The sequence below is a fragment of the Opisthorchis viverrini genome (genome assembly GCF_000715545.1).
Source record: "Opisthorchis viverrini unplaced genomic scaffold opera_v5_347, whole genome shotgun sequence".
NCBI classification, from domain to species: Eukaryota; Metazoa; Platyhelminthes; class Trematoda; order Opisthorchiida; family Opisthorchiidae; genus Opisthorchis; species Opisthorchis viverrini.
In genome coordinates, this window is record NW_008751997.1 from 532899 (window position 1) to 544878 (window position 11980).

The window sequence follows — 11980 nt, forward strand, 5'->3', positions numbered from 1 at the left end:
CGAATCCGTAACGAGGCAGTTAGAGAGCGTGTTTTCGGTTGTGTAACGGGTACTTCCATTGAAGAATGTGTCCAGCACCAGAAGCGGCGTTGGTTGGGACATGTGTTACGCATGCCGAACCATCGTTTGCCGAAATGTGTGCTGTTTTCCGTGCCCAACTCAGAGTGGCTAAACAGAGAGTGATGTCATGCTGTCGATGATGATGAGAGCCTGGTGCCGGAAAAAGTTCCCACGGAAGTGAACACAACGGCTGTTTTCCGATCAAGCGAGTGGGGGAGCATGAGTGCGTGCAAGTGCGAAAATACAATGGTCTCAACCTAGTTATTGGAGGGACACTGTGTAATGTGGTCCAGTGCTGACGCACGCGGTCTGACTTTGGTATGTGGCTGCGGCGCGTTGTAAATTGCGGGGGCGTTGTCTGACCTTGATCAACGCTGACTCGCGCTGCCTGGATTGGATACAAGGCCGTGACGCACTGCAAAGTAAGGGGGTGTTGTCTGTCTGGTCTCTCAGAGTCTTAGATTATTTCGGGCATTCAGTGCTTGCTTTCAGGAATCTGGCCTTCCTGATACTAACAAAGCGAAGCTTTGGATGTGAAACTCGCCTTACCTGCGGTTTGAATTCCAGTGAAGTTCATGAAGTACCTCAGAAAGGCTCAGACATTCATTCCTGTGGTTTCTGCTTTGACCTATTTTAGCATAAGGCAGCTTAAAAGATGGCTGAATGCTGCGTTTATCAACTCGTGACTGTTCGGTCCGAACAGTTCATAGTTTTCAAGTCAGTCTAAAATCATCTCCAGGGAAAAAACGTGACACTACCAAGAAGAAAATTCTATTCACTTGACAGGCTTCGAAATATGCCTGCTCCGTGCCTACTTTTGGTATCACGGTATCCACGGCAGAAACGGGTACCATAGTCAAGGGCGTTCGGTTGTTCTGCACATTGGAGAATCGCGCAAAAGATCCTCGCTGAGAAACGTTTGCTTTTTTCCATTAAAAATGAAACAGCCTTTTGCCGCGGCTCTAGACGCCTCACTGGACGTTCTAAAGTGCTTCATTCTGGCTGGTCACCCCTCTTGATTGGTTAGGAAATGGTTTGCTTCGTCCAGTGAAGTTTGCTCTTCAAAGCCTCGTTTCCTGCTGCTGGCCAAGATTACCTCCTACTCAGCTGGGATGAGCAAAATCCGAATTCTCTTTGAGAGCACAATCAAAAGCCTAGATGACTGCCTGAAAGATGGATAAATAGCTTCCTATGATTACCCGTAAAATGCTCTGCCGACTTATGTCAGCTTAGGTTAAAAAGTAACAAACGCCGAGTTAACAAGTTAAGGCAGTCAGACCATCAGTCGACTGATTGTGGTAGCCACCACTGAAAGGAAGAAGGCCTTCGGTGCGGTCTTATAAAATGGAAAAAAACAACTGAACAGACTATTGGATAGGGGAGCAAAGCTCTCATATGCATCTTGTTTAGAACAAATTGTGTATCCGCCTTCTTCTCGAACGCGTCTTCCTAAACTTTATGGATATTCATTGACTATCGTTCAAACGTAAACGAATGCTACAAAGCGATTCCACAAATTCCGTAATAAATCTCACTTTTCAATAGATGTGAAGCTGATTTATGAGAAAACCACACACTACTTGCATGCTTCACCAGTAGTCTCCACCGCTATACCACAACTTTCTTTTTATGAGGTTCTATCATGTTCAAGGGCGACTCGAAATGGTCCTGAGTTCCTTCTATCCTAGTGTCAAAACACTTCAAGTAAGTTTTCAGAAAATCCCTTGATTGCACACCTCTGCTTATCACGTGACTAAAAGCCGGGTCTTCTAGCTGATAGCTTCGGTATTGAACGTAACTGATGTTCCTCCGTGATATCAATGAAACACGGCGAGTTCGAGCGTCAACCTCAGCGCTGCGTCTCACCACTTATGTGGCGCCATCCCTAAAAGGGATACTACTCAGCCCGCTCATTAGGAACGGTCAGTATTTCGCACTGTAACATTCAACTGTTGAAAGGGGAAACCTTTCGTCATTTATTAACAAACACAAAGTAAGCATTTATAGGTCATTAGACGCGAAAAGTATACATCTCATTTGCCCTCAGTCTTTAGAAACTGGCCATGAACTTTCATGGATATCCATCGACTAATATAAAATGGTGGTCGAACACTGTAGGCCAGTTTCCGAATATCCATAATAAGCTTCACCTTCCATCAGATGTGAGTTCGGCGCTTGGACACCATACCATATACTACTCGCATGCTTCGTCAGTATCATACACCATTAGACTGGTAGTTTTACAGAAGTAGTAACGGGTTCTTGAAAGGCAACATAACACGTATGTGTCCTGGTTGGTGCTCATCATGCAGATTTAGCCGGTTCTTGACTCCGGCAGCTCGCAGTCGCCCACCTCGTTTACCCAATAGGTTAACGTGAAGTCAAGGTCTTTCGTTATTCGGCTCAGTTGTTAACGTCCATTCGAATCTGAATACTGGTCATATAATTATTCCTAGCTTTTCAACTTGACCATTAAGCGGTTGATAGGTGCCACTCAAGACTTAGGAGTAGTGGGCTGCAGTTCTTGGACCGACCGCGTCTGCTCGCCACTTGCAAAATCTCCAAGATGACAATAGGTTTGCTCTACACATGGTGTGAGAATCGTGCAGCCAGTTGCTTAAAGGAACGGGTGCGTACTCTTTATGGTTCGTCGAAGGAAGGCATTCAGCTCCGTTTAGACAACCACTGGCTTCAGTAATCCTGCTCAAATAGCGGGCTAAAAACAGTCGATCAGAAAACCCATTGATTCTTTCATACTAGGTGTTTTATTCATAAATCTTGGTTTCCAAAAATCTCTGAAATATCTGCCTACTTACGAGTAGTCAGAATGTCCTTTCGAGTAGTCAGTGTTTCATAAACACGATGAATGGGTTGGGAAGCTGAACACATTTCTAAGAAAAATGTGTAAATGAACCTCGGAAAGCTTGGTTACACGTGTTTTTACGTTATTTATTGGGGTCATCAGCTGATCTTTCAGAGAACGGGCACGTGACCATCCCCCTTCAACTAGACAGACGGTGGTCACACTGCGTGGCTAAAAGATTCCTTAATGGTCACCGACCTATTCGGACCATCTAACCACTGAGGAAGAATCGCGGTAGTTATTCGCATAAAACAAGGCCATGGGCTTTCTGACTCTACAAATTGGTCACAGATTACGCGGTCCTCTGGAGAGCAGCCGACTGGACGAGGTCGTGGACCATCACCCCCAGGACTCGGTTTCTGTCCCTTCGAATTTGGCTGCCACACTGCCGTCCTGAGGATCTGTTTCTGCACTCTTAGACCAATTAATTGATTTTCTTATATTAGACAGGTCCAAATTGAGTGCCATGTGCCATCGACAACCTTGGTTTGCTCAAAAAAGGTACTCACCTCCTTTCGCGGACCATACATTTGGATAAAACAATGCAGTGGGAAGAATTTGTTGGGTATAGCTACATATGAGGGAAAATCTGTGAAACTATTATCCCGTAATGTGCAAGCACGTACCATCCGTCGAAAGACGTACAAACCAATGAAGTGTGTGCGTCATCATTTCGGCTGCTTTTTTCCCTTACTGCTGCCCACATATGCAAGGGGTCTGTTGGCCTGACCAGTGTTGACCGGTCAATTCACTTCATATGATAAGCAGTCATGTCTTCGTTCTCGTCACACATGAAAACGAGAACTGAAAAAAAACTGAAATTGCCTTCATGAAAGAGACTACTCACAAGGTTGTTGAAAACTCTTCGACGGCCCACGACCGCTTTCGCCCTTTAAGTAGAACATAAGGTTGACGGAAACTCGGGGAACGCACCTACCTGACGAACCCCAAGAAGGGCAAAATCAGTCGTGGGCTGTCAAAGAGTTTTCCAACAACCTTGTGAGCAGTTTTCTTAACGAAAATATACCGTGCTATCTGGAATATCGTGCCGACTGGAAAATGAAGCGGTCTGTGTGCAGCACATTCAGTTGTAGAATATGATAAACGAGAGATTCAGGTGAGTCTCTCGTGAAAACCAAGTAGATTTGCAAATGAGTGCATTTGTCGAAAACTGGGATGGTTCATTCGACTGCTACAACTCTATTTTTCTAACCACTACTCAGTTCTCCTCACTCCCTATTCCCGAATGTCTAATCAGATGCCTCCACTGTGGTACTGGTGTGGTGACACGTATACTGCTCTGTCGGGAACAACAGCCGGAGGGGAAGTCGTGGATCTGGGGAGATTCTGTGGCTCCGGGAGAGATCGGACGGTGATGGGCGCATTCAAACATCTTGATGTACATTTGGTGACGGGAAGGCGTGCCAATGGGACCGGTTTCAAAGCTCATTACAAGAGTAAGACCACATCTTCACTAGATGATGCGATGGTACACTTTCTGGATTTGTTAACATACAGCCGAACTCGACAAACAATGGTCGTCTTTTTAAAAAAGATTCAAATTACTTTGAATGTAACGGTGACTACTACTGACGACGCATGCGAGTAATATGCTTTCTCGTACCTCTGCTTCGCGTCTATTGAAAAGTGAGATTTAATACGGAATTTTCGGAATCGCTTTGTAGCATTCGTTTGACTTTGAACGACAGTCAATGACTATCCAGGAAAGTTCAGGAAGACGCGTTCAAGAAGAAGATAAATATCCGGTTTTTATAAACAAGATGCATATGAGAGTTCTGTTTTCCTGAATATTCATTGAGTATCACTCAGATGCAAACGAATGCTATAGAGAACTTCCGCGAATTTCGTAATAAGTCCCACTTTCCAATGGACGCGAACCAGAATTACGAGAAAACATATTACTCGTATGCCTCATCAGTAGTATTCACCGTTACATTAGTAGTCTTTCAGATGTAACGACAATATTAAATCCACTTTATTGACTCTTTGAAAAGGAGGGTGCCATCAAGGCGATGTTGTCAACGGATTACAATCTATTCAATCTCACCGCTTCCCGGTTTTTTCCGCTCTCACTCAGCATTCAGGCTTCTGCGTTCTTTACGAGCTGGCAATAAACTCTTCCAGCTGCACATACCATGCGAACAGCAAAGAAATCCGGAACATGACCAAAGACTTCATTCATTAAGCAGTAGGGATTGGGGAATCATGTTGAATCCTATGTGACCTGACAATGTTTTGAAACAGCAAACGAGGCTACTTTTGCGCGTCTTGTTGTAGACATCAAATGTGATTTTTGTGTTGGTTTAGCAGGAAGAAACGATTTTTTACTTCTCTCACGAAGTGCGTCAAAAAGCCATAAAGTGTGGCTTCCGCTGTTGTAAAGCTACCCAAAGTCCAATGAACTATTTCAATAGCAGATGAGCTCACCGTCTAAAGCACTTTTTCGTACTATTTCGAGCTCCGTACATTCCCTGTGCATCTAGCGTATAGTGTGGAACTGTTAGCGATGTCTTTGAATACGACCACTCCGGTTGTGCTGTTTGGTTGTTGAACTGTTCGCCTGGCTTCATAGTTGGATCGCGTTCGAGGTAACATTGCCGATGGACTTGGCAGTCGAACCCACAAAATGATGATGTCATCTCAGTTGGGGACGAAACGTTTGTAGTCCGGTTGCGAAGCTTGGCGAACAGACAACCACTGAGTGGCAAAACTGCTCCAATTGTTCAATCAGTCTGTTTGTTTTCATTCTTTGTACATATTCTAATAATATGTGGATCGATGAATCAAGGAATACCATTGGCACACAGCGTACTAAACTCTCTTTACGGTGAAATCGTAAAGTTATTCTAACTAGAAATTGTTTACAGTAGCAAAGAGATATGTTGCCAGTGACTGAGTTGATTTTTGCTCGGTTTCATTTAGGAGGTAAATATCTGTACTTTGCTGAAGTTTTGGTTTGAAACATTGTAGATTCGTCGATTCAGTTGCAGATTGCTTTATTTTTATTCCCAGTGGAATGTGGCTATTGGCTGTCAAAATCTGGAATATTCCAATCACCAGGACGTACTGATTGGCATCGCACGGGTTTCGTTTGTTGGTGGGGACTGCAAATTCCTTTTGGAAAAAAGATCCTCCTAGATATCAATGTGAGTTTTGTTTGTCGACTTCTTGGCACTCTCTAAAATCAACCTTTCTATTGTTTCCATTGTCTCAGTGAATGAAACTGTTTTGATTTAGTACAACGTATGACAACAAGCCCAAGAACGGAGAAAACAGGGGGACCTTCAGTGTTCCTTGCGTTACGCTGCCATGAAGTTACTCAAATATTCGTTCCAATTACAATGGTATTCACACTGAACTCCATCAACCAACTTAGTTTACCGGACCCCCTCACCACCACGCACGACAGTTGTTGCCACATGCCGTTTGAGCTGATTCTCTTATCAACCTGAATACCCTGTAAAAAAGAGAATTAGCCGATAGTGCCATTGACTCACCTTGTGACGCGTAAATGTCAATCCAAGGGGACACGAGTGAATGAACAGTCGAATCCCACAGTGAATGTCCACAGGTAACCCGCCTCACCCAGGAAGTTCGCCCAGCAAACACACGGTCAGTAGTGGTTACTATACATTCCCGTCTCTACAGGGATGACCCCTTCTAGGACCTCCGCTGGCTTACCACTCTGGAATGTCCAGTGTACTAGTGAGAACCGGAGATAAGAGATGAGGGCCTAGCGAAATACACTCATTTGCAAACTAATTTGGTTTTTTGAGGGACTCACCTGAAACCCAGCTGAATATCTCGTTTGTGTTGTTCCAGGCAACTAAATGTGCTGCACCAGGCCGCCTCATGTTTCAGTCGCTACCAGGAGTGGTGCATTACGAAAGATTAGAGACTTTAACAGTCACATGTTTCCGGCTATCTACTATAGGTATGCAGCAAATGAGGTGTCAGCTGACAATGATACGAATAAGTTGATCTTCCAATTTGTAGAGGACATATCTATTCAGCCATGTTCGGGTCACTGCTGAATGGCCTATGTGGCATGAGGTTACATTTTATCTCAAAAGCTATTGATTTTGTGAGGGCCGATATATTGCCATGGCAACCATGCAGAGGCATGAGGACAATTGAGATCTTCAACCAAATGTCATTGGCTTAGAAGGCTGATCACATGGCAATAGTGACCAAATCGATGCTACTAAATTGGCCTAAATTTAAAAGAATAAGTAGTTGCATTTGTTTGTCGAACCTCTGTTCACTGACTAGCCTAGTTGAACATACTCTGTGGACGCTACACCAGCGTCCTCCTGGAAACAGCTCAGGAGGTTTCTGATGTGCGCACACCTTCGTTCCCCAATAAGGTCAAGTTTCTTTGTGACGGATACACACAAATAGGGTAGTGACTGTTTGTAAATGTGTCGCTACCACTGCGTGTGATGTTCCCACACCCACGTGGTGCAGTGGGGCACCTTCGACTGCATTGTAGCCAAGACTGACCTTCGATCGTGATTGGTTACTTGGGCGAGCAACTCTACGGTTCCTCTATTATTCTCTGTTCTGATTGGCTGACATCAGATCAATAGCATACCACCTACGCAACCCGAGCTACGAATTTCAACCTTAGCAATCAAACTATGGCGTCGTCACTTTATCGAATTGGGCTTTTGAACCGAAGATATTTCAAAAGTCGTTGCATATATCTGAAGGAAACTTTTACATTCCGCTCCCTAAACTGCTAGTAAGGCAAAATGGATGAAAATGACAGTGCTATTCTCGTGTACTCACGAGGAGTGGACTCTTCCGCGACCGACTGCGGTCAGCTCTGACTGCAGGCTTCCTCGGCTGGCACTTAATGGATGAATTCTTCCAGTGCCTCGGATGTTCACATGCGAACCAAACCACCTGTGATTGTCCTGAGGTTGCCATGACAAATTCAAGAACCCTGAGTTTAACCGTCTAACCATTAAAAACGCTCCAGGCCACCCTAGCAGTTCCACACTGCGGACCCCATAATTTTTTCGGCCGAAATATTGGTTGGTAACGGGACGCTATCGTTTGCTTTGCTCGAAAACGCCACCCCGATTTGTATGGTCAAGCAAACAGAAAATCAGATCTCAAATTGGTTGCCTGGTCTCGTCGACACATGGTGATACTATTAGTAGGCACGTAGGATATAGGTAGCTCTGGTGCACTACTCGGTTGTTGGTAGTCTTACCGAGCTTGGCTATGAACAAAAATACCTGTACGTTTCTGAAGGAGTAACGTTACTCCCTGGAAGGGGCATGATTGAAAGATAGAGAGGGTATGGGGAGTAGAGTTGCTGACTGGGCTATTCGCAGAGCTTCGCTGTTTGGTTGTTTAGGGAGATGGCTGACTAAGCTAATATCCCTGTCCAGGAAGAGGAACTGAAACGTCTTGCGTATCACCATTCTAAAAAGCACGCTCGCCTCGCTTGTCAAATGTTCGGGGTTCAAATCCCGGCACGACCATTGGATATGCACTGTTGATGAGCTCTCATAAGATCGAAACTCGAGTTCAGTGCTTCCCTTTGGTGTGTACTCACCGGAATAATTGCGCCAGAGCAGGAACACGGCCGTTCAAACGAGAGTGGTGTGGTTATGAACAAATTGTAAGCATCCCATCACCAATTAGGGTGGCATCGTCCGTGCGGAATCGAGTAACTGACGATGTCACCTTGGTTGTTGATGAAGCGTCTGCAACCCAAGGTGCCCAAAAGCTGGCAGAATATTGATCGTGATCAGTACAAAAAGAATAAACAGGTTGTCCGTTTTTTAAAACACCTCATGAATACCACCTGGTTTCCTCACGATGAATGTAACCCCTTGTTGATACTGGTCTTGTAATATGAATGTTACAGATTTTGCTAGCCAAATACACACATCTGGTTCCCACTGAAGAATTAATTGAAGCCCAACTTGATCATTCGATCGTGATATTTTTAAACTGAATGTGCTGCAAAAAAGCTGCCTCACGTTTCGCTTGGAATGAAGCTCAGAATGTCGCAGAATAATTTCTTCAGAAGACGCTATAATTAAGGTTTCCCAAAGGTCTATGACAGCCCACAATTGGTTCCATCTTTTTTGGGGTCTCATCAAATAGTCACAGCAGATTCCGTTTTCAGGAACCATAATGAACGAAATATTCAGCTGGGTTTAGTGAATTTTCCTCGCCTAGTGCTCCCCCAATTATGTATGGACTTTCAAAGCTTCTTACTGCAACCGCGTGTTTCGAAATTCCTCATGATCCTTCGATATTTCACATCTGATGCTTTGTAAATGTGTATTCCTATCTTCCTATCCTTTTATCCTCGAAATTTTTTTTATCACAGATTCAACTTGATTCAGAGACCGACCCTGATGAACCGTGTTTTGACGAGATTGTGAAGGTGTACGACGGACCGAATAAGGGGTGGCCGCTTCTCATGATGAAATGTGATACACACCATCGACAAATCATGTCACGAGGCCAAACGATGCTAGTACAGTATCGAGTGGGCAAGAACAAACCAAAGCTGACTTTTACTGCGAGCTTCCAACCAGGTTAGTCAGCAACATGTTTTAAACAAAAAGGGATACGGAGATTTATCGAAATACTCCCGAGTTAACAAAAACTCACCTAGCTGCGCGCTTATTCTGAGCAGACCTCATCACACTTTCCAGCAACCGTACACCTAAGTTCTACGGCAGGCCCGAGGCCTCTCGTAATCTATGCTTTCAGAAAGCATGCCGGGCCACAATTCAGTTCCCCTTTAAGTGAACAATTCCGGATAACAGGCTAAGAAGTATGTACTGACCAGTTAGCAATTGATCAAACAAGGTCATCGTGGAATAGGTTAAGCAACGTCTTCATCAACTTTCATGCAATCGTAAAAGAATGTTGCAAAGCAGTCCCACAAATTCCGTTCCACCTTCTATTAGAGGTGAAGCGGGCTTACAAGAAAGCCACATGCTACTTGCATGCCTCATTAGTAGTATCCGCTGTTATACCGGTTTTAATCACATGTCGTATCATTTGTACGTTCCGAGGAGCAACAAACAAGTGTGCCATATCTTATGGTGAAGGTATGAATGCAAACCTCTCCTAAAAAGCGTGTATTTTACTGGAATATTAGCCACTGGCTGTTGTTCGACTTCCGCTTGATCAACGACCGATGAGCCCACCCGAGTTATGCCGATTTCAGCACTTTTTCAGCTACCAGTCAGGAGGTCGCGGGTTTGAGACTCTCGGGACTTTTGTGAGATGCGCACCGCCGATGATTCCCAATAAGGATAAAACGGCTGTACAGTGTTTCTCGGCTTTTCAGTATAGATTGACTTCACTTACAGAACGAAACCTCCACAGATAAAGGAATGCACTGTGTGTCACGTGAGTTGCAAACCAAGCAGATCTACTCCAAAAGAAAAGGGACACATTTCTCCATTCTAGTCTGTAAGGTGTATGCCACTGGACATATCTACTGTCGACACTTTGTCCCTGATGTAGATAGGGTTTTACTGAAATATATCCCCAAGCGCTTTTTTTGAAGGGCTTATAACGTCCAAAAATTTTACGCATTTCCTGCAAGCCCATGTAGTTTAATATCATTTTCGGTTTCTTTCCTTATCAGTAGATTTCGGCTACCGTCCTGTGCTATTTGTTCCGGCTACAAGGACGGAGTAATCGATTGTCTTGGTTTGCAGTCTTTTTTTGAATTCACAATGATTATTGGTTCACTTGGGCGTTTCGTCTCTTGACTCTTTACTTTTAAACATTTCGAAAAGTCTGTAGGAACACAACAGCTGTATTCCGAACAGGCGAGTGCATATGAGTGCGTGCGAGCGAGTGTGAAAGTAAGACGGTCTCAAGCTATTTATTGGAGGGACACTGTCTGAACTTGGTCCAATGCTGACNAGGACGGAGTAATCGATTGTCTTGGTTTGCAGTCTTTTTTTGAAATCACAATGATCATTGGTTCACTTGGGCGTTTCGTCTCTTGACTCTTTACTTTTAAACATTTCGAAAAGTCTGTAGGAACACAACAGCTGTATTCCGAACAGGCGAGTGCGAGGATATGAGTGCGAGCGAGTGTGAAAGTAAGACGGTCTCAAGCTATTTATTGGAGGGACACTGTCTGAACTTGGTCCAATGCTGACTCACGCGGTCAGGCTTTGGTACGAGGCTGTGACGCGCTGCATATTGCGGGGGCGTTGTCTGACATTGATCAACGCCGATTCTCGCTGCCTTTGAAGTACCGCATGCTGAGAGGGCAATGTCTGTCTGGTCAACATCTAGCGGAGCTGAGTCTCAGCGGATTTCGGGCATTCAGTGGTTGTTTTCAGGAATCTGGCCTTGCTAATACTCATTCCAAATGGCTTTAAAACATAACCGCTGATGTCGTGATCATTTTTGAATCCACATTGGTCAAGTAATCAGTTTCCGAGTTGGTGATGTTCTAATCTGAACAAGCGGAGTTTGATTCCAATGGAGAAGGATACCGTTCTCTCTGCACCTTCGGATTCTTGATATGCAAATTCGGGCATTGCATCCCGTGTTCAATACCCCGATTTTTTGCGCGGTTTCACAGGTTTGAAGAAAAAACAGATTTTCTTCTATCCTAGACCCTCAGGTTATTCGTTGCTGGCAGTGAGCCTACTGCTCCCTATATTAATCAGTACATCAAAAGTCACGTGTCCAACGTTTCCCTGTTAATTTCGAAATTTCATAAACGGTCTCGAATTCTAATATAAAGGCAAGACGTCAGACTACTTCAGCGAGAACCACGACACACCGTATCACCGTCACCAATCATATATGGCCGTCTACCTGGTAACCGCATTTCTGTTCACTCCAACCAACAAACGTGTTTTTTTCTCCTCAGTGTTTGTTCTAAGCTTTCCCCCGCCATAATTGTAGTAGGTGAGTATCTACTTCCGCTTGAGTGTAAAATATGGATGGTTTTACCTCAAACTTGAAGCAAATCAGTACTGATCGAGTAGGCTCTTTTTAGGAAAGAAAAACGCATTCATCTAC

At 44.4% G+C, this 11980-nt stretch overlaps 2 protein-coding genes across 2 annotated transcripts in view; one reads left to right on the top strand and one right to left on the bottom strand.

Moving 5' to 3' along the window:
• Positions 1 to 9509, top strand: part of T265_15069 (hypothetical protein) — a gene marked incomplete at both ends in the record, with an annotated part of 24731 nt that extends 15222 nt beyond the window's left edge. Inside the window, 3 exons of the mRNA XM_009176459.1 lie at positions 4182 to 4380; positions 5957 to 6090; positions 9300 to 9509. Coding sequence (XP_009174723.1) covers positions 4182 to 4380; positions 5957 to 6090; positions 9300 to 9509 — 543 coding nt within the window. The remainder of the gene's footprint in view (positions 1 to 4181; positions 4381 to 5956; positions 6091 to 9299) is intronic.
• The window catches only part of T265_10167 (hypothetical protein), a gene marked incomplete at both ends in the record, with an annotated part of 76689 nt that overhangs the window by 59633 nt on the left and 5076 nt on the right, over positions 1 to 11980 (bottom strand). The window contains one exon of the mRNA XM_009176458.1: positions 6339 to 6401. Within this exon, the coding sequence (XP_009174722.1) occupies positions 6339 to 6401 (63 nt within the window). The remainder of the gene's footprint in view (positions 1 to 6338; positions 6402 to 11980) is intronic.